The 23,021-nt window shown below is 41.5% G+C and overlaps 1 protein-coding gene across 4 annotated transcripts in view; it reads left to right on the forward strand.

The window, feature by feature from the left end:
- The window catches only part of bmp2k (BMP2 inducible kinase), a 59,686-nt gene that overhangs the window by 21,404 nt on the left and 15,261 nt on the right, over nt 1-23,021 (forward strand). The window contains exons 3-12 of one of the 4 annotated variants that reach the window (XM_030359329.1): nt 10,093-10,211; nt 10,704-10,809; nt 11,438-11,640; nt 15,100-15,221; nt 15,397-15,478; nt 18,189-18,357; nt 21,069-21,172; nt 21,270-21,349; nt 21,728-21,879; nt 22,048-22,433. In XM_030359329.1, coding sequence (XP_030215189.1) covers nt 10,093-10,211; nt 10,704-10,809; nt 11,438-11,640; nt 15,100-15,221; nt 15,397-15,478; nt 18,189-18,357; nt 21,069-21,172; nt 21,270-21,349; nt 21,728-21,879; nt 22,048-22,433 — 1,523 coding nt within the window. The remainder of the gene's footprint in view (nt 1-10,092; nt 10,212-10,703; nt 10,810-11,437; nt 11,641-15,099; nt 15,222-15,396; nt 15,479-18,188; nt 18,358-21,068; nt 21,173-21,269; nt 21,350-21,727; nt 21,880-22,047; nt 22,434-23,021) is intronic. The other 3 variants (XM_030359330.1, XM_030359331.1, XM_030359332.1) reach the window with 3 other exon arrangements.

The raw sequence follows: 23,021 nt of genomic DNA on the forward strand, positions 1-23,021 counted from the left end.
CGATTAATCACAATTAAATATTTTAATCGCTTGACAGCTCTAATATATATAAGTCATATATATATATATATATATATATATATATATGTATATGTATATATATATATGACATATATATGACATATATATATGTATATATACTTAAGATAAGATTATCTTATTAAGCTATTTTTTACTCATCTGTCTGTGTGTATTTGTGCATATATACACGTATCCAACAGAAAAATCACAATGCTTCTCATGTTTTTTGTACATTATTTGCCTAACATAAATAGGAGTCCACACACACGTAGTCAAAATGACAAGCAGGTTATTGCTGCTTAGCACACAAACAATACACCAAACTGAAAATGAAGCTTCTCTTCGGAGTGAACCAAGGCCAAAATAATTAAACAAAACAAACTAGATTTTAAAGGGAAGTTCAAGCTACCTAAACCCTATGTCAAAGTAAATAATAAAAAAGACCATCACTAAAACTAACATCCTAAACTATGAAAGAACATGAGAAAACAAGTCAAAAGAAAAGGCAGCTCACTCCTACTGCTTCCAGGTACTAACAGTGACTATATACAAATGTGGAAAAGAGGTAAAAATGTAAAGTTACTATGTACAACAAAAGTGACTAGTGAAACAAACTAAGTTAATACTTAACATGCATATTCAATCGAAACTAACTGAGCACAGGTCAACCTTGTATGCAGAAACAACACAAATATTAACGCAAACATCTTAAGGACATATAACTATATATATATTTACAACAATAACAGTGTCATGAGATTTTGCAAAGTATTCTCAAAAGTCCAACATGTGAGTGTCTGTTCCTCTCGACGTGCAGGGGCTGGAGGACAGGCAAGAGGGACATCTGCAACAAGCAAAGATGTGCAGATATAGTGTCAAGAAGTTTAGTTTGTAACTGACATGTCCATGGTAGTTGCTTCATTCATAATTGAAAATGGCATAGGTTTTAAAGATTTGCAAAAACGATAAAGATAAAATTCAGTGTTCAATTTAAAAAAAAAAACAGTAAAGTAAAACAAATGAATGAAATTATTGTCATTACAGGGCACAGAGTGGAGATCACTGAGGGAAATTTAGTTTTTTTTATTGTAAGGTTTGAATACTTTTGACGGCACTGTATCTTAAGGGTCCTTAAATAAGTAACATCACTCAATTAGTTTCAAGGGTCTTTTTGTAGACCTACTTACATTTCAGTGACATAATTTAGTCTAGGATTTGTGTTTGTGTTAAACCTATTGCAATTGGCTGCAGAAGTGATTGCAGCATCCCGGATCTTCAGCTTCAGAATAGATTGCTTCTAGCGCTCCCCTTTTTCCTGTCCCAACATATCCTGTAAAACAAAAAGGAAGGAAAAAAAACATACTGACAAGTGACCTCTACAGATGTGATCAATGCATAGTTATGATACTGTGTGTAATCACACAGATACCAACACTATCAAGTACTGCATAAGATGTATACCTGGTGTGCAGTTTTTATATAGTCGTCCACATCCAAGGCAGGTGTCAATGGTGTACATGGTGCAGAAAGCTTTTTTGTACGTTGCAGAAAACCTACTCCTGTGTAACAAAATTGTGGGTCAAAAAAGCGCATTTCCATAGAGATATTCAAAACACCACAGTACTTAAGTATTGTATACCACTGCTATTAAATAACTTACTGTCAAGCCACTGAAAATGTGCCCGTCTTCTCAAATAATTGGTGGACACAATGTCTCTGAATGTGGTACACACCAGAGCCAATGTCAGGTAGACATTATCTCCTTCCTGGAGCACCACCTCTTTGTGGATTTCATCAAGCACAGATGTTGGCATCTGTAAAATATAGGTCAGGAAAAATCAAGCTTATTAACACATTCCCCTGATGTTTAGGTGTACAGGTTCTAGTTAAAAAAAAAGAGAGATTACCTCCAATATGAAGCACCTGTCGGCCTTTTCAAACTGAACCTTTGAGGGAAAATTATTTATGTATCAATATAGACATGTAATAATAAGAAACCTGAACTGTGTAGCACCTCACTGATCATTACATGTGCTAGGGCTAGATTCTAGGTTCTAAGGAGCAGTGTGTGACCAAGTTAATAACGACACACCAAGACTGAGGTAAGTTTGAACTGTGGTTCATTTATGTAGCAAATAAAATGGTGAATCCATACATCATTCGAAAAAATAAACCATGAAAAATAGAATAAATCAAATATGTAAAAAAAAGAAAAAGTATTTCCCCTCTTTTGGTTCACTTTGGGTTGATTTACACCTATTTAGGTCAATAAAAATATTTCTAACGTTGCACCTTTAAGTTGCTATTTGAATTATTATTCGCTTTTTAGTTGACTCAATTTAACTATAGCCTAATTGTATCTAAGTGGTGCAATTTTGAGATTTTAGTACTATTTTCTATTTATTTTAAACACCAAATACCCAATAAACAAAAGAAATGCAAATACAATAACATACAACTTAGTGCATCAAGTAGAAAAAAAGAAAAGAAAACTAGCATTATCTGGGATCAATACACTTCAATTTTGAACATAATATCTAATCAGTCCTTTTGTCAAATCCTTCACTTCAGTTGAAGCTCCACTGCATGTTGCAGACACTTTTGGAAAGTTAATTTGTCTTACCACACTCCTCAATTATCCAAGAACAGGAGCGTGGTCCCGCAGCATGAGTGCTACAGCTCGCGATTGACGTCTTCTATGGGTAGCTCGCCATCTTGTTTTTTTTTCTTCGGTTCTGTTCTACCAAACGATCTCCTCCTCATAAAAATAAACGTCAGAGTCCTCAAACGAATAATAACACAAAGTCCCGTGGCATAGAGTCAAAATAACACAGAATCCTCCTAATAAAAAAACGGAGTTCTCAACCGAATAACAACAGAGTCCCGTGGCATTGAAAAAAGTATCACAGAATTCTCCAATAGAACGTTAAAATAAAGTAATCCAAAGTAATCCAAAAACAAAGGGAAAAAATGAGGCTCAATGCTCTTTAAAACCTTGCTTTGTTATCGCTTTTCTCTATTCTCTTTTACCTCTTGTTATTCTCCTCTTATTACTAAGTTTTTCTGTCTGTCTTGTCGCTAGTCTTTACCGCATCAAACTGGTCCGTTCCGGTTTTTCGCGCTCACTCACTCGCAAGTGACGCTACACCGTTCTGATTGGTTGTATACGGTTGCACTCGCTAAAGGGCAATACACCAATTATATTATCACAAAGGTACAATATAATAACAACAAAGGTTTTTTACTTTATAGCCATGTTTATAGTTTTTAAATTGTAGTTGGCTTAATACAACATGCTATATTAGATACCCACTATACATTTATTACTGTGTTTAACCTTTTATTTGTTTAGGTCAGTTAAAGGCCCACTATGCAACTTTTTTAGCCAAACTTACATTAAGTATGCAGGTTGAGAGTTATGCTGACGGTTCTGCATCCATTTCTGGGTCGATTGGTGGGTGTGTCATTTTCCCATGTCGCCTCTACAGTGAAAAAGCGCATATGCAACTTGATTTGCTCGGACCGGGACATTCCGGATGTGACACAGCGGAAGTATCCTCGAAAATGTAGTCAGATTGTAGTTTCGAAAATGCTTTACGGCACAGACACGCACCCAAACATGGCACCGGCTAGATATAAACAGCCAGTTGCGAGGCAATTGTTGCATTCATCATGGATCAATCGACTGATAAGGGACCCAAGAGGCGACTGTCGGTGGAACAAAAGAAGAATGGACCAGAAAAGAGATCAGACACGAGTGAAAGGGGAACTATGCAACTTTTTTGGCTTGATTTACCTTAATATAACAGGCTAGGAGTCATTGCGATGGTTCCATTATACATTTTTGTTCGATTGTTCGTTGTTTCGACTCCCCCTTGCACATCTTGGCGGAGAAAAGGAATATGTTTCTGCCGGCGACCCGCCGCCCACTCTCGCGGGAGTCTCGGGTCTCGCGAAGTAACGAATTGCTTTACGGCACAGACCCCCAAACACGGAACCTGCTCGATATAAACACAAGTAACTAAGGGATTGTTACATTCATCATAGATCAGCCGACTAAAAAGAGACAGAGAAACCCAATGTCGGAGGAACAGAAGAAGAGAAAAGGGAGACTGACCGACAGAGAGGCCAGACACGAGTAAACGTTGGGCAAGCTTTTCAGGAATAGCGTGAACTGAAAGAAAAAGAAGACTGCAAATCAGACTCCGATTTGGCCATGTTGCTTTTGAAATTGAAAGTACCCTTGGGTGAACTTTGTCCTCGTGGTATTCTTGATGTTGATAGTCTCTGTACAAATGTGTTTGCTCAACCATTTTGTTGTGAGCCCTGTAAAAATTGTTTTCTCGACCGTTTTGTTGTGAGCCCTGTATGTTTCTAACTTGCTTGTTGGTTGCAACCATATAAACACCTTTGTTTCCATTGGTGTTTTGCTGTTCGTCCGTCTCGTCCCCCAGATACAGACTGAATCCCCGAATCCAGGTTCTTGTTTATTTAGATTATTATGTTGGCCAACACTCTCACACTGATTGTTCTGTTCAACATAAGATAAAACAATTATAATCTCGTAATAAATTCTCCCCGTCAACTATAAAAAAGGATGGCTTTATGTTTATTGCAATACAAATACACAATTTTAAAAATGCATAACCTTGCCTACACTTTATGAACATCTACTTCGAACATGGCTCCACGCATTCGCCGGCTTCTTTGAAAACAAATGCACATGGCTCGCGTAGAAGTGCATGGGGAAGGGTCGTCAACGAGTTGTTACGACAGTGTTGTAAAATATCTACTATGAAGCCGAAGGGGGCGCTGTGTAGAGAAATGTGCGTGCCAAAACCAAGAAAACAGCGAAGAAATTCCCGAAGTTGCATAGTGGGCCTTTAACCTGGGTTACAACTGCATTAATGAGTCTATAACAAAAAGGAGCATGACACTGGCTGTCCTCTGCCATCAACACCATGCTCACCTCATGATCCCTTTTTCTGGTCTTCGGGATCCTGTAGATCGGCTGCAGTGATCCTTGGAGCAATGCTGTGGCCTCATTTGTCCAGTATGCAAACCTCTGTCCGTGGCTTTCGAGTGACAGTGACAGAAAAAAAAAGGTTAACTAATGTATAACTAATGTTGTGTAGGAAGTTACATTTAAAGTTTTCTTACCCATCAATCTGGAACCGTTCCATCAAATTTATTAACATTTCCTTCAGTACTAATAACACTCACCCATTTTCACATCCTCCCTCAGTGTTTTCCAATGGTAGGACGCCAATACTTTTTCTGTTGTTCGGCGTCTCCCTGGATGACCCCCACTGCCAAGATTGTCATGGCACTCCTTTAAGGCATTACAGACTTGCTCCTGGTTACACACCACCAAGCGAGGTTTTCCCTGGAAGCTGTAATACAACTGCTCGTCTGATGCAGCAGGAAAATACAACATTCATTTTGTGTTTTTTGGGGGTGTAAATCTCTGGTTTCATCACAATACAATATTATATCGATTCATTGGACAACGATACAATATTTGCAGATATCAAAAGTCTGCCGCGATACGATTTTGATTAAGGGGCATGCGATCGATATGAGACGATATCATATGCCCATTTAACACAACCTCTTACATTCACATCAACTCACATCAACTTTATTATAATTTCATCTTTTATTTCTTTGCTCTACCGGATATTTAAAACAAAAACAATCCATTGTTAATACAAATAATAAAGTGCCACATAATTGCATTTAAGTGCAAAAGGTTTTTTTATTCATTTTGAACATAGACCATTCCCAACCTATCTGTGTGGATAGTTTTCTTCTAAAAACAAAACATCCCTCGGAATCATCTTGGCTGTTAAGATAAGCCTTCCGTGTTGCCAGATTGGGCACATTTTCAGCCCGATTTGGCTACATTTAATCACGTTAGGCTGGAAAAACGGGACATATGCCCAATCTGGCAACACAAACCGAAACTAGACAGGGTTGACACTAAGGTTTCAAAAGCACTTGCCCATCGGGCAAGTACAGGTCAGGTTCAACTTGCCCGAATGTAATGTTCACTTGCCCAAATTATAATCAGAATCGTGAACGGGCCCCTTTTGGCCAGGCACCCGGCCTGGTTTTGGGGGGGCTCAGAAAAATCATCCTAGCTCAGACTGAAGCTGAATGTTAGTTTCCACACATGTTGTTTAAAAAATAACCAACTTCTCTTTGTTTACTTATTTATCGAGCGGTCACATCGTGCCATGAAGTGATATCAGTCCACCGTTCCAACCTATTAAAGCTATCGCCAAGTTATATTTAGACCTGCATGATTTTATGCAAATGTACATAACTAAATGTCAGAGGTAGTAGCAAAGATATGTCTTTTTAACTTTCAAGTTTCTTGTAGCTCTAACTGAATAATCACAATCGCGTTTCTAGTAGGGTTGTCAGTCATGATACTGGATTTTCTAACTTCAACACTATTCCTGGAAAAAGATCGATATTCTATACCATTTTTGATATCAGGGGAAACATTTTTTTCAGGAAAGAACATACCCAAAGTAAATAGATTATATCTCCACAACTGCAAGGGCGATAATGTCATCTTTGGGCCAAAAGAAAGATTGTTGTGCAAGTGAAATATTCAATGGGGATAATACTTGGTTAAAGTGAATAAAGCCATGGAACACAGCATAAGTGGAAGATAACATTTCCACCTGAAATAATTATCAGTATCAGTTGGTCGTTATCAGTTGGGAGCGCTGTCTTACTATGAGACACAAATAAAGGTAGATATCTTACAATTTTGACACTTGACAACTCTATTTAAAGTTCAGGGCAATCGAATGCACCAAGCCAAACACTCGCAAATAAATATATGGCCACTAGATTGCGCTGAAAAATATGTTTTCTGATTGAAGGCAATTTACCTATTTTCTAAGAAACCTTCTCTTATTCATTGATTGAAAACACCATGTTAAGTTGCAATATTTGGCCCAGATACTGGATAATCTGTTTATGGTGGTTTTATTCGATCAGAATCAACTTTGTGGACGAAAATCACAAAGGTAATACTTCATTTTTGGTTGTTAAAAGAAAAGGGGACGTTTCTTCTTAAGTTGTTATTTGCGAGTTTTAGTCACAGAATGATATGGTTTTGACTGTTGGAATAAGTGGAGGCTCAGCTTTCATGTATACAGTAGTTTGTGAGGGTCCAATTTCGTGAAAAAGATCGCTATTGCTGTGTGCATGTGCACAGTTATGAAACCCAAAACCGTGTTCTTGACTTTCCTTGATAATTTGCCTCAATCCAAAGTACTTCCAAACTGCACTCCTCCATCACTACTCCATTTAACTTCTACCTAAACCGTTCACGGAGATGCTGCACTTGAGATGCTAGCTGTGTTGGCTAACCTTTATCGAATCACTGCCAGAGACCGCACTGCGAGTGAGTGACAGAAGGCGGGGCTATATTCGCACTGAAGCGATGCGTCTCTGTTAACTCGCTTTCCGAGAGAAGAGAAGACTTCTATTTTGTGTGGTTTTGAGGAACAAAAGGTTGTTCTGCAGTTTCTAAAAACATTTGAATAAATAGCTTTTATATTAACATCCACTTGCCCGTTCGGGCAACCAGAAAAAATCTCAACTTGCCCAAACATTTTTTTTACTTGCCCCGGGCAAGCGGGCAACCGTTAGTGTCAACCCCTGGGCCTACTCGCGCTCACACATTTGCTCGCTGTTGCCTCGTTTAACCGGTGAACGGATATGAGTGGCTTGGCGCTTTGCGCAGAAATAGTTTCACAAACACCCGCGAAAGGAGATATATAATAATAAAAGCGTGTAATACAGCAATATGCATCGATGTTTGGGCGTTGCATCGATGCAGTTGGATCGTTCGCCAATTACGTTAAACCCCTAGTGTTTATGTATGTATAATAACTGGGTAGGTTATATTATGACTAAAAGCAGCACCAGAAAGTCCAAAAGGCCTTGAAATGTTTAAAATATGGATTGAATTGAACAGCTAATATTACTAATAGTACTTGGAAGGAAAAAAGTAAAGGAAGAGGGCTATGATAAGACACCTCAGACAAGATGCAACAGACAATATTTTCTATGATGTTCAAATCTAGGCTAAAACCTACTTATTTAGGATGGCTTTTAGTACCCGGTAGTATGCTACATTTATTTTGAAGTACTGTTGGAAGGTAAAGTCAAGTAAAGTTAATTCACACTGTGTGACTTACCTTTTATTGTGTATCTTATTGATGCTTTCCGAATCACTGCCTTTCTGCTCTCTGGTTTCGAGCTAGTGTTGGTTAAGGTGTGGTAAACAGCACTAGTTTCTAGGAAATGCTTTATTTCTGCATAAAAGCTCTCCATAGCTGCTGCCATCTCCGGGAAACAAAACTCTCCGACGTACAGTATCTAGTTACGTGGTTGCTATGACTACAGCCAGAGCTACAGCACAAAACAGCCAATCACAACTGTCCGACGTACAGCCAATCACAATGTACGCCTATTCAAGCGTACAGCCAATGATATTGTGTGACGTAATCAGCAGACGACGGACCCCGAGCCGATCTGGAAGCCAAGCCGATATGGTACTTACACCGGCGTTGCTATTGTTACCGGTCTTGCGTGTTCAAACGGTTTATTAGGCATCTAATAAATCGCTGTCTAATCAATACTTCATTCACTGCCTCTTCCGTGGTCATTACAATATTATGAATAGACTGCTCTGTAAAAAATAAATAATAATAAATTATTACAGATACATTTTCAGTCGCACCGGTGCGCCCAAATCAAATATTTGGTCGCACTACCCCGAATTCTAGGCGCATTAAAAAATTAGGCGCACTCTGGAGCCCTGTGTACATTGTGCTTATGAGGAACTGCTGCCTGTGTGCAGAGCCATACGAGCAGCCGGACAGGACTAGTGGAAGCAGAGCACGATGAGCAGCCAGACAGGACTAGTGGAAGCAGAGCAAGATGAGCAGCCAGACAGGACCAGTGGAAGCAGAGCAAGAGGTGCAGCCAGACAGCACTAGTGGAAGCAGAGCAAGATGAGCAGCCAGACAAGACTAGTGGAAATGCTGCCAGATGAGCAGCCAGAAAGGACTAGTGGAAATGGAGCAGTGTCGTACTGCATTGTCCCCGCCACTGGTCATGTGATAATAATAATTATTATATAATATAGTAAACCCTCTCCCCGGGAGACACACTGGATCTTCTTTAAGAGATATTGAGTTACATATTTCTCGAAGTTTTAAAGTGTGTATAATGTATATCCAGGGGTAATGACATCATTTATCGTAAATGCTTTTCTTAAATTCAAGTGCTTCTGACGCACACACACGCATATGAATGGGTCAAAAGAGTATGAAGACCAATACAGAAAACCACTGCATGAAGAATTGGTTGTTGAAGAGATAAATGTTTTTTGTGGACATGGAGAGAGGAAGTGGATGGATGAGTTTGTCCACTAACAAGCAGCCATTGTGGACGGTTTGTTGGAGCCTTGGTTTTCTTTGTCTGCACATGACTCAGCCATCTATCCCTCTAATGAGAGCTCCCACTAGTTCTCCTGGTTGTTCATCCATAAAAACACAGTATGCTGGCATGGCAACTACCAACGTCGTAATACAGCACCGTGAAAACACAATACACTCCCCTGATCTTTTCAAGGACGGATGCAGAGCATTACAGGATACATCCGCTCAGCTCTGGTTCCTACCTCAGGTGGTAGAGAGGGTTAACTAGTAACTGGAAGGTTGCTGATCCCCGGCTCCTCCAAGCCGAGTGTCGAGGTGTCCCTGAGCAAGGCACCTCACCCTAACTGCTCCAGACGAGCTGGCTGTCGCCGTCCGTGGTTGACTCAGCCGTCCGTGTGCGAATTAATGGCTGTAAGTCGCTTTGGCAAATGTCAAATGCTACTTCTGAAATGCTATATTGTACTTCCTGTGAGCTTTATGCATCAGCTTATTAAAGCTAGCTAAATAACATCAAATCTTTTGACAAATTGGTCTGTGCTTCGAAAGGACCGAGCCCACATTGGTCTATGCTGACCCCTTGTGTCTCTGTGTGTTTCAGGAGGTTTCTCTGTGGTGTTTCTGGCTCGGACGCACAGTGGCATCCGCTGTGCTCTCAAGAGGATGTATGTCAACAATGTGCCCGACCTCAACATCTACAAGAGGGAGATCACCATCATGGTGCGAAACTCCTAATTGGCTTTTGTCATTTAAAATGTTCACAACTAGCTCCCAATGTTGGCAAAATTGAAAACAAAGGTTGTGTTGCAGTGTGAAGTGTACGATTATTTTGGTCAATATTGAAATCATGATTATTCAAACGATTATTTTTCAGTTTGAAAACATGTATGTATTCAGCATGTCTCTCCCAAAAAAAACTTTGTAACTGAGAACTTTGAAATTTCGCCTTAAAAAAATACATAAAATGGTCAAAAAGAAAATGTTCCAATCTAAAATGATATACAGATATGTATATCAACTGTTCTGCCCTTTCAATTAATCGCCCAGCCCTAGTATTTGTTATAAGTAACTGGAAGTTGTGGTTGGTTGTCATATGTGTGTGTATTGTGAAACTATGTTGCAATACTCAAAAGTTGTCAGACCATAAGAACATTGTGTTGTCGTATATTGTGTAACAGTGAGTACTTTGTTTGTGTGTGTGTTTGTAATTAGAAGGAGCTGTCGGGTCATAAGAACATTGTCCGCTATCTGGACTCCTCCATCAACTCCGTTTCAGATACTGTTTGGGAGCTTCTCATCCTCATGGAGTACTGCAAAGGTACCGTACAGAACCTCCCCACTACTCCTCCTCCCCGCATTCCTCCTCTCTACTGTCAACCTATCCTCTTCCTCTTCTGGTCACCATCGTCCTTCTCTCCTCTCCTCGCTTCACTCTCATCCTCGCTTCCTCTTCCTCCTCCTCTCCTCTTCATCTGTTCCCCTCTTACTTTCTCGTCTTCACCTCAGCTCATCTCCCTCCTACTCTCTTCTCTCTCGTCCTCTCTTCTCATCCTCTCATCTCCTCCTATCTGTACACCCTCCCCTCCTCTTCGCCTCCCCTTTTCACCGGCGTTCCCTCCTCTAGTCACCAGCTCCTCCTCTACTCTCTCCCCACCACCTCTTTTCCTCCCTCACCACCTCCTCCTCTCCTCCATCACCAACTCCTCCTCTCCTATCTCACAACTCCTCCTCTCCTCCATCGCACCTCCTCCTCTCCTCCCTCACCGCCTGCCCCTCTCCTCCCTCACCACCTCCACCTCTCTCACCACCTCCAGCTCTCCTTCCTCACCACCTGCCCCTCTCCTCCCTCACCACCTGCCACTCTCCTCCCTCAACACCTCCACCTCTCCTCCCTCACCACCACATCCACTCCTCCTTCACCACCTCCTCCCCTCCTCCCTCACCAGCTCCTTCTCTCCTATCTCACCAGCTCCTTCTCTCCTATTTCACCACCTTCTCCCCCCCAGCTGGTCAGGTGGTGAAGCAGATGAACCAGAGGTTGACTGCAGGGTTCTCCGAGGTGGAGGTTCTCCACATGTTCGGTGACACCTGTGAGGCTGTGGCCCGCCTGCACCAGTGCAAGACGCCCATCATCCACCGGGACCTCAAGGTGACCTCTATAGTAACCCTTACATCAGGGGTCGGCAACTACCTTATTTTCCGCACTATAAGGCGCACTTAAAAGCCTTTAATTTTCTCAAAAAACGCCTTATAATCCAGAGCGCCTTATATATGGCGAACACATATATTATATATTAGGCCCCGTCCACACGGAGCCGAAACGGGCGAAAACGAACCGATTTCGATTTATGCGGTTCAGGGATACCTCCGTAAAGACGGAGTCATTTCGAAACTGCATCGAGCTGTAGAAACGCTGTAGTAAATATTCAAGGTGCTGGTTCTCCACAGAAAAAAGTGGAGCGCATCAAGCCTGCGCGCTGTATACAAACATTCAGTCACGAGGAGATTCAACCTTTTAAATTGAGCAGAAATACTTTTTAATGTACAGTTAGTGTTTACATTTATCAAGGGGCTTTATTTAAAGCTCCAAATAGGCCATTCATTGAAGGTGCCTTATAATCCGGTGCGCCTTATAGTGCGGAAAATACGGTTAGTTTGTCCTCGGGACAATTTTCTTTCCAGCCAGTAGGTGGCGGGCCAATAATATATCAAAGGCTAGTTCAAGGAATTGATTAATGAAAGTGCATCTGGAACTGCGACACAGGCCCGTAAGCTGGCTTAGTAATATGCCTACTAGAGCCCGACCGATATAGAATTTTTAAGGCCGATACCGATACGAATATTTTGTGATTTAAAAATCCGATATGCCGATATATCGGCCAATATATATATATATATATATATTAAAAAAAAATCCAGAAACGCGCAACAAAACAAACTGATTTCCCTAACATTGGTTATTTGTAGTTATCCTTTAAATCCTTTTCACTCTCAGCTAACACGTAACAACAGCAAAACTGGACATGGTGGTAATGATTAAGTCATGCTTATCGACTTTAGAGAATTGATGGGGATGTTCTTTTAATTGTTATTCAAGCAATGTATGTCTCGTGAAAGTTGCCAACTTACCATGAACACACTTGCACACATGAACAACACCGATGATCTCCGTCATTCACTCTGCCTAACTCTGGCTGAATCAGCGGAGTTTGGGCGTTAGAGCGCCCTCTGGTGGACAAACTTCCTTTTTTTTATTGTATTCATTTATCGGCCATTATAAATGCCGATACCGAATAGTTTGAAAAATGCCTAATATCGGCCGATAATATCGGCCTGCCGATATATCGGCCTGCCGATATATCGGTTGGGCTCTAATGCCTACCAAGCACTAGATGACTCTTAAAAGACGTACATATAAACAAGTGTATGCCCTAATCACGTAAATGTCATGCCTGATCACGTTGGGTAGAGGTGTTGCTGCATTGTCTCCACAGAGACCACGCAGCAATATCATCATGAGCAGTTCTAACTGGAGAGAAAGTGAAATCTGTGAGAGAAGGTGATGCAGTCATATTAAACAAAGACGTTGAAAGATGGTGCGATCTACGAGAGAGACGCAGAGGAACTGTCATAATCCGTCCCTAACCCAAAAGTGGTTAGCAAAATAAAGAATATGTTGGCGTTTTTGCACTTGTAAATAGTTAATCGCGTTTGTAGCCTACACTCAGACGTGAACTCATTCTTGCATGCGGGTGTCTTCATTCATAAAAAAATAAAAACTTGCAAATTATTCTAAAAAGTTCTAGACTCCGTGCGCAGCCCCACCTTCTCCAGTGAACCAAGATAGCCCGCGCCGTGACGAACGGGGGATTTTACCCCCTCGGTTTTACACGGGAAACTTGAAATAAGACTGTGAAATCGCTGGGCGTGGCAAGCCTCGACCGAACCGGCTTGGTGCGCACCTAAAAAAGCAGCCATCCACTCTTAAAAAACACACAACACAACACACATACCACAGCGGGTGCTGACTGACTGCACACACACACACACACTACGGCGGGTGCTGACTGCACACACACACACACACACACACACACACACACACACACACACACACACACACACACACACACACACACACACACACACACCACGGCGGGTGCCGATTGACTGCTCACACGCTCATATACACACACCATGGCGGGTGCTGACTGACTGCGCACACGCACGTATAGACACACCATGGCAGGTGCTGACTGACTGCGCACACACACAAACCTGGGGGGAGATTTTAAACTTTCTTTTTTTGCAGGGTCGTAATTATTTTGTAGATTTATTGCAGGTTATGCTTGGTTACTGAAGTCTCTAGTTTGTCATAAGCAATATTCTTAAGAGTGTCCACGTTGAATTAACACGTCGGGATCTCAATGATCCGCTTCAGTATGATTTCTCCTGCGATCGCGCAATTTGAATCGTCCCATCAAACATTTCAAAGTCTCTCCCAATGTCTGATCATATTTGGGTCTGAAGACAATGGAAATTGTCAGGTTACTCGCGAAGAAAGCAAGTTGATGCTGAACGTAGTCCAATGTATTTCCAAGCACAGATCGAAAATGCAATCCACAAGTTTTCTTTGTCCGACGTTTCGGAGGGCAATTTTTCAACTTAATGTAGGGGCAGCTTTTCAGTGGACGCTTCTGAGAGTGGATAAATCCGGACAACGCGTGTCTTGAATCATAGATCGATTTATTTGTTACCTTCTTACTAAAAATACAAACAAAGATGTCCCTATCGCATTCACGCGGTTGAAAAATTGTTTGCCACTTCCGCTCCACCTGGTCATAGGTAACCGTAACCCATCAATGTATTTGACACATCAGAACGTCAGACGTCACGCTCAATTGGCCAGACAGAACACGGCAGTCAATCTGATTTTAACCAGCCCATTCTGGAAATACTAATGGCGCGTTTCCACTGCAGGGTGCGGAACGGATCGGATCGTAAAGGTGCGGATCGGGTCGCGTTTCCACCGCCAAAAGTGGGCGTTTTCATTGGTTTAGGGCTGGCAGGGCTCTCCAGCAGAAAATCTAAACAATGAGCAAAGTTGTGCTCCATATCAGCAGTGATAGGCAGTCTTGCAGTGTGGCGCAGGAGATGTTTTTTGTACCCTTGAAAAAAGACCTATTTCATCTCTGAAATATTTGAATCCTATCTCTTGTAATGTGATTGGTGGATTAAAATAAAGAATTAACATGTGTCAGATTAAAAGGAAGTGAAATATGACCTTTCCTCCTTTCAGCCTTGCATGCACACTTCTTTCAGCCTCACACACAAACCCAAATAATGTATAATTGGTCCAGAAGTTGACACCTGTGGCGTGTTGTATTATTGTCAAACCGCTACGTGTGTGCACACTAGGCCTGTTGGGTTTCCATTGACTCAAGTGAATAAATAGATTGTCCCAAACAGGATGTGGGCTGTAGTGTGAAGGGAAGAGCAGAATCAGGCTGCTTGCATTGAGCAGCAGTTTAATTTCTCTATTGTTTAGGGTGAACCAGCGGTGACTGTTCCCTTTTTCTCTCCCTCGCCCCCTCATTTCCCCACCCAGGTGGAGAACCTGTTGTTAAGTGACATGGGGAACTATGTTCTGTGTGACTTTGGCAGCTCAACCCACAAGGTGCTGCTGCCCCAGAGGGATGGCGTCGCCGCGGTGGAGGACGAGATCAAGAAGTAGGACATGAGACATTTAAAATAGTGAGAGATTTTGAGATGAACCAAGATGGGATGTTGTGTCAAGGCACTGGCTCTAAGGTGTGTGTGTGTGTGTGTGTGTGTGTGTGTGTGTGTGTGTGTGTGTGTGTGTGTGTGTGTGTGTGTGTGTGTGTGTGTGTGGCTCTCTCTCCAGGTATACCACTCTGTCCTACCGAGCTCCAGAGATGATCAACCTGTATGCAGGGAAACCCATCACAACTAAGGCTGATATATGGGTATGGTTAGGGATTATACTTGGGGAGGGTTTGGGATTTGTGTGAACGGGGTTCACACTCGTGTCTATAGAGCGTTTTTTATTGTAAACCTTCATACTTTTAAATCCACCTTCAACAATGCTGCTGCACCAACGACTTCTTTGACATGCCAATTAGTTTGAGTTGACTGAATGTTCAGTAAGTTTATCACTAGCAGTGTTCCTTAAATTGTGCAAGTTCAAAGTTTATAAAAACAGGTTTAGACCATCTGTATTATAAATCCTACAGTCTATTAAACCATATTATTATTAAAGCAGAAACTATCACTAAAAAATAAAATGCATCATTGCTTATATCCCTAAAAATATATAATGAATTAAAAAGCGCTTTTCTCCTTGAAAAGTAATAGCAGAGATTGCCCATTGACCATTGAATATTAGGTTGAACAAGTTAATAACAACAAACCAACCGACCAGAACTTGACACCCCTAGATTAATGTGATTATCGATTTAAGACCTTGATTCAATTATTAGATTAAGACATTGATTAAGCTTGTCTCTTAGGCTAACTCTGGCTCACTTACAGTTTGACTGTTGATCAGTGTACAATGTCCCTGAAATAAACGTATAAATAAATATTTTAACCTATTGGACAGCTGTAGTGCTGAGCCCGAATATTTGTTGGATAGGTTATTCAATTCCGTATTTTTATTTCTATGAACATTTTTAAATGCATCATTTCTGAATACCAATGCATGTTGAAGGTTAGGTAACATATAGTCTGAATAACCCAGGGATGATAAATCTAAAACACAGGTTTTTTAAGGGTGCGAGACATGGCACATTCCGGGAACGCTTTCAAGTCGATGTCAATTTCAGATAACATCAACAAAATGGCCTGGCCAAACATGAGATCACCAGAAATGATCGCACGAACGACAGCGACAGCCGTTAAACGAGCTGGTTGTAATAATAAGGATTCTCCACAGAATTTGCTTTTCCATGACTCCTGCTATTCAGTTTTAGCCATATAAATAAGAGGAGATACAAAGAAGAAAACAGATCTAATAATAAACCCAAATTAATTAAGCTGCTATTTCAATTTTCAAACAAGGTAAAAAAAAAATACTAAAAAGCCGGCCCTTATAATAACAGGTTTGTGATTTAATAAGTATGAAAACACACTCTTTTTCTTTTTATAGAGATCCGTCAACATCGAAAGCTGTTGTGATTTTTTTTGGGTGAAGAAGGCTAGTCCCTGCGTGCAATTTCATCAAAGCTTTGCACAATGTTCAAACCTCCTATTTGCTTTTTGATGATTGGTAGCAGGCCTCTTCTCATTCTGTGTATGCTCAAACTTTTAGGCTGCATTGAAGCTCTGCAATAACCAAGTCCAACTCGGACCAATGAGAGAGAAAAAAAAACCTACTCAGCCAGAGCAATCCTGCATATTGTACTCTGCATCTTTGACTGTAGAAAAGTTGGTAAAAACATGATTCTACCGCATTGGTCTCTTCCGGATCCTGTTGAAGAAAGGAAAGTAACTTACTGTATTTTCTTTATTTCTCTTGATAAATGTTCGAAAGCACGGTGATTATTCAAAAGCTTGAACTTTTGTGTTCAGGCAAGCCCTAGAAAGCAGACATTTTTAGGATGCAGTAAAGCCATGGACCTATTAAAGAAGAGTAGAGCATGTAGAAAGCTCCAATTAATATGGATGCCCATAAAAACATTTTCATTACATTTTGCAATGTGATACATTTCAGCAATTTATTTAGTTGGATCCATCTTATAACAGTTTTATTAATGATTGGTGGTCTTCAGACAATATTGCGTCTATGAATGTTTTTTGGACATGAAGAGACTGTTGGAGGTAGGGATGGGCATGATTAATTGACGATCGACTAATTGATCGTTAAGAATTTTGTTGACGTAAATTTTTCGATAAAACAAATGCTAAAAAATAACTTCACACAGTGTGTCTTTTTACAATTAACATTCGTAGTGTTGTTCAGCAGAGAAATAGTCTGCCAAAGACGTTGATGTTGCTTAGCAACCGGACACGCTGGGAGTGATAAGTTACTGGACTACTTGCGGAGTGCTAAGAAAGACCAGAATCAGGCAAAAAATCCACTTTCCTTGACAGCGGTCCAGTTCGCTGTGCATAAAAGTAGTAGTACCGACGGACCAATTGCGAACTACTGCAACTGCTGATGTCATCTCTCCAAGTTAAAAAGTAGCCGCACCAACCCCAAACCAATCGGAATAAGTATATACCTAGCGGACTACACCACCTCTTCCATTCCGCATGGAATTCTATTCCGATCAGAGAATTGTATTCCGATTAGCCGCGTTTACATGGAAACTTCTGATCTGATTAGATTTATAATCTGAATATATCTATTCCTATCGTAAAATCAGAATGTACTGTATATATGGCATTTACAAAATTGGTAAGCGTACGTCCGTATGTCTCTCGCGCATTCTCGTGTATTCCGATTAAGGTGTATATTCATTTTCTATTCCGATTGAGCTGTTCTTCCACTTCTAATCTGACCAGAAGTTTCCATGTAAACGCGGGAGAATTAACGATCAATTCTCATTGCATTTTGAATAAGGCATATGAATAGTTAATTTTGATATAAAAATATTAATGATTAATCAAAAATGTATCGTTAATTCTCCCGACGATCGACTAAGACAATTTAATCGAATGCCCATCCCTTTTGAGGTGATGGTGAATTGCTCATCACCTTGTTTCCCCCAGGCTCTGGGCTGCTTGTTGTACAAGCTGTGTTTCTTCTCTCTGCCCTTCGGAGAGAGTCAAGTCGCCATCTGTGATGGATCCTTTGTCATTCCAGACAACTCCCGCTTCTCCACCCAGCTGCACTCTTTAATCAGTAAGTCACTGGCTTTTTAACAAGTTAACTAACTTATAAACTAGTTTGCTATCTTTTAACCCAATTAACTATCTAATATACCAGTTATCCATCTTAAAGCAGCTAGTTATCCATCTTAAAGCTAGTTATCTATCTTATGGCGCATTTCCACTGGAGGGTGCGGGTCGGTTCAGTCTGCAAAGGTGCTGCACGGGTCGCGTTTCCACCGCCAAAAGTGGGCGTGAGCCGTACTCGTCTCGCACTACTCCTCCGTTGGGGTACGCCTGAAAGGGTGCGGGCAAGTTCGACCTACACACGACATTTGTTGATTGGTCCACAGAATCGCACTTCCGTGCGACAGGGGGATAATAACGAACCAACACATTACCCGCGAGATTCTGAAAAGCGGGCAAAGACAGAAAAAAAGAAAAGAAAAAATGTTGCGCAAAGGTTTGCCGTCCTTCTTGGACGTCCTACAATGTTGCTAGTTCATTGTGCGCGTTCTTTTTCCTTGGATTTATTAGCAGGCTACACTGTGTGGGGCTGCTATGAGGTCACGATATTTACGTAGCTTCCGTGGCTATCGCCATATGGTTTAAACCCCGCCCTACCATAAAGGTACTGTCTGCAGTGGAAATGCGAGCCTTAACTGAGCTGGGCTATACCGCACCCTCACGCCTGAGGCGTGCTGGGTCCGAAGCGTACCCGCCTGTGGGGCATTATAAGCCAATTAACAATGTAAGATAACAATGTAATAAATTATCAACCAGTAAACTATCTTATAAGAAATTAAATGTCTCATAAGTCATAAACCACTTAACTATCCTCAAACTACTAGAATATCTTATAAACCATTTAGCAATCGTAATCACCAGTTAACTGTCTTATAAACCAGTGAAATACTTCATGAACCAGTTAATACCACTTAACTTATAAACCTGGGGCCGTATTCACAAAGGATCTTAGGGCTAAAAGTAGGTCCTAACTGGCGAATTTAGGAGTAACTCCTAAAAATAATGGGCGTGCCACTCTTAAATTTAGGACTCCTAACTTTTTTCACTAAGAGCAATTCACAAAGTATTTTAGGACTAAAAGTAGCACCTAAGTCTAGGAGAGCTTAAAAGTCCTCAAGAGGACTCCTAACTCAGTAAGACCTATTCACAAAGAATCTTAAAATGCCTGCGAGACGAAATGTTAGGGTATTCAACTTATTGTGGAGTTAATGCGCGATGCAATAACATCCCCGACTAACAGGAATAATCCGATTAGTCCCGAAATAAAATGTTATAAAAATGATAAGTTATAAAAAAATATATATAACTTATAAAAAATAAAAATAATTGCGCCATCAAAAGACGAGGACGTGTTCGTCAATAGGAAGAAAGTGCATTCCATCAACACGCAGGTTGTTTTTGATGCAAATTTTAACATAGCCTACTGGATGTTGTTGCAAAGTGGCCTGGATCTTCAGCTACCCATGATTCGCGCATTTTAATGGCGAGCGGTCTGAGGCAGCTTTTTGAGATGTACCAGTTGGGTGTCACTTGCTGGGTGACAGTGACTATCCATGCAAGACGTGGCTCTAGACACCCTACCTCAATCCACAACCGGGAGCACAGTTAAAGTGTAAGTGATTACGCAGATTACGCTTACTCCTATGCGTAAAACACATCGTATTGGCTCTTTGCGAGCACACAAACATACACGAAATGTTGTGGAGAGAGGAATTGGGCAGATGAAACGTCGGTTTCATGTCCTCCACGGCGAAATACGCCTCACCCCAGAGAGGGCAAGCACAGTAATCACTATATGTGCCATTCTACACAACCTCTGCAAGCGGAGGAACATTCCACAGCCAGACGATGATGATGATGATGATGATGATGATGATGATGATGATGATGATGATGGCGATCAACATTACAAGGAATTTGGCCGTGTGGAACCGAGTGGACAGGCATTTAGGGATCACTTTGAAAACACATTTTAGATAAACACCTTGGCACAAATCAGTCAACACTTGGGTAGTTCGTTTTATTTTATTTTAGATTTTACGTATTTTTATTGTTTGCTTTCTCTCTCTCTTGAACGTGCAGGCTACAACGTCATTATCGTGGTCTGCACAAAATTGCCATCATGCGTGTATTCTGCTAACTGCACTATAACTACTTAATAGGAATTAATTTCTAGCCTAGGCTATTTCCTTGTTTTTCGGTGATTCAGTGGGCTCGTCTGAACAACCAATCATCGAACTGACAGCTTCTAAACTCGTGCACGAGAATTGACGTAATCCATAGCAACGGCGCGTCACTCTTAGTTCACTCTTTGTGATTTATCCTTAGTAAGAGTAGGTCTCAGCGGCTTTCTGAATAACTTTTAAGAAAAAACTCCTACGTAAAATGTTTTAGCGCGAGTTAGGAGCACTCCTAGCGGTAAGATAAAATGCTTTGTGAATACGGCCCGTGTTCATGATCTAACCAGTGAATTTCTTGGCAATCAGTATATGGTCGTTAATACTGAAGAACATGCAGTTGAATATTACTATCCATGCTACTTAGAACCAGCGTTGATCAGAAACAGTAATTGAACTGTAACTGTCTTAAATAAAAACAGAAGCTCTATACACTCTGTAATGTAACGTGTTCTATACACTTGTCATTTTACCAAGTAGCTCCACCTTGTGGTTTGAGATGAGATTGACTCATAATGTGTGTGTGTGTGTGTGTGTTTAGGATACATGCTCGAGCCAGATCAGGAGAAGAGACCAGATATCTACCAGGTGTCTTACTTTGCCTTCAAGCTTTCGGGGAAAGATTGCCCCGTACCAAATCTATTCGTAAGATGCTTAATTTATACTTCTGCGTCGAATTGCCGCCTTGGGTCTCCACGTAGTAAAAAGTGCCACTCTACAAAAATCTCTCTTTCTCTCCCAGAGCTCTACCCTTCCCTCCTCCCTCCCAGAGCCTCTGACAGCAGGTGAAGTTGCAGCGAGGAGGAGCCAATCCAAGGCCAGGTGCTTAACCTTTGCCCTCTTCTAGCCCCCTATAAGTGTGGCAGTTGTACACTGTACATTGTGGGCACATATCGGAAAACATGCCTTCCTCAGGGGGACATATTCAGGAAAACCTGCAGACGCAATCACACAGTAACAGTAATATTTTATAAACAATACAGCAGACTACAGCATGTGTATCTCATTACTGGGCATTTCTCATCAATGCTCAAGTGCAGAGCGCATATGCTTTCAATCAGAGTAAAAAAAACGTTGCTTCCACTTGCCCTCACTTTTTTGCTTTGGTGGGCAAGAGCCTTAAGCCATTAACTCTCAATCAGTATGTAGACTATCTTTATCTTTTCTCTCTCTAACAATTGTGGTCAATCATGCTTCTAGAATCTCTGACGCGGTGGGCCCGACGGAGACCTCCATTGCTCCCCGGCAGCGACCCAAAGCAACCACCAACAACAACATCCGGCCACTGTCCACCACCGCCATGCCGGGCAAGGTCGCCGCTCCCTCATTGCCAGTTAGCAATGGTCATAAAGGTATAGACCCCCTCCCTAGCGGTCTCACTGATCATAAAGGTATAGACCCCCCCTCGTGGCCTCAATGCTTGTAAAGGTACATGGCCCCCCTAGTGGCCTCACTGGTTACAAAGGTACAGAGAAAAAACTAATCAAATCAATTCAAACATTTGTGTGTGTTCCACACAGCTCGAACACCTGACTCCAGTCTGCCAGCCTTGCAGAACCAAGTCCAGGTCCAGACTCAAAACCAGGTCCAACACCAGCCTGGCACTCAGCAGCATCGTGTCCTTCAACAACTCCAACCTGGGGACCTTCGACTCCAGCAGCTGCAGCAGCAGCAGCAGCTGCAGCCCCATCAACAGCAGCCCCATCAACAGCAGCCCCATCATCGCCAACAGCATCAACACCAGCCCGATCCACACCAACAGCATCAACCCCAGCCCCATCATCAACCCTATCAACAACCCCATCACCAACACCAACCGGTCATGCAGCAGCAGCAGCAGCAGCAGCAGCAGCAGCAGCAGCAGCAGCAGCAGCAGGGTAACGCCCAACAGCTTCAGTATATCCAGGTACTTATCTACAGCCCTTGAGTATCATCTTCTTCCTGTTCTTTCAAGCTGCCAAAGCTTGCCTGAAGTACGCTAAGGCATTTCTAATTAAGTTTGGCTTGCTCCAAACTCTTAGCAGCAGCTTTAAGGCCCTGATTTACTTGAAACATTATTGTGTTCTCGCAATTGTCTAAATAGTCAAACGTTTCCTACATGCCCCCAAATCAGGGCTGTACTGATTTGATCCCCCTTTTGATCGCATACGCTCTAAAAATTATTCTTACTTTTTTATTTCGAATTTTAGGGATTTGATGGAAGTTACATGCCATAAAACATAAATAATTTAGAGAATACATTTATGTCCTGGGCAAGTCCCCGCACAGCAATGCTTTATGGGAAGTATGGAAGTATGGAAGTGTCTGTTACAATGCAACTACTAAGAAACTTAATTTCCTGATGATCGCGATAACCAAACCCTACAGAGTTAGCATAGAAGTTACAATATATTTATCTATTCAGACCTAAAAACAACAGGTACTTTTCATTGAAGGATGACAACTGAGAAAAAATATGTCACTTGGAGATTAAGGAGTAATCAATCTCATTGAT

Source organism: Gadus morhua, chromosome 6 (assembly GCF_902167405.1).
Source record: "Gadus morhua chromosome 6, gadMor3.0, whole genome shotgun sequence".
Classification (NCBI taxonomy): Eukaryota; Metazoa; Chordata; class Actinopteri; order Gadiformes; family Gadidae; genus Gadus; species Gadus morhua.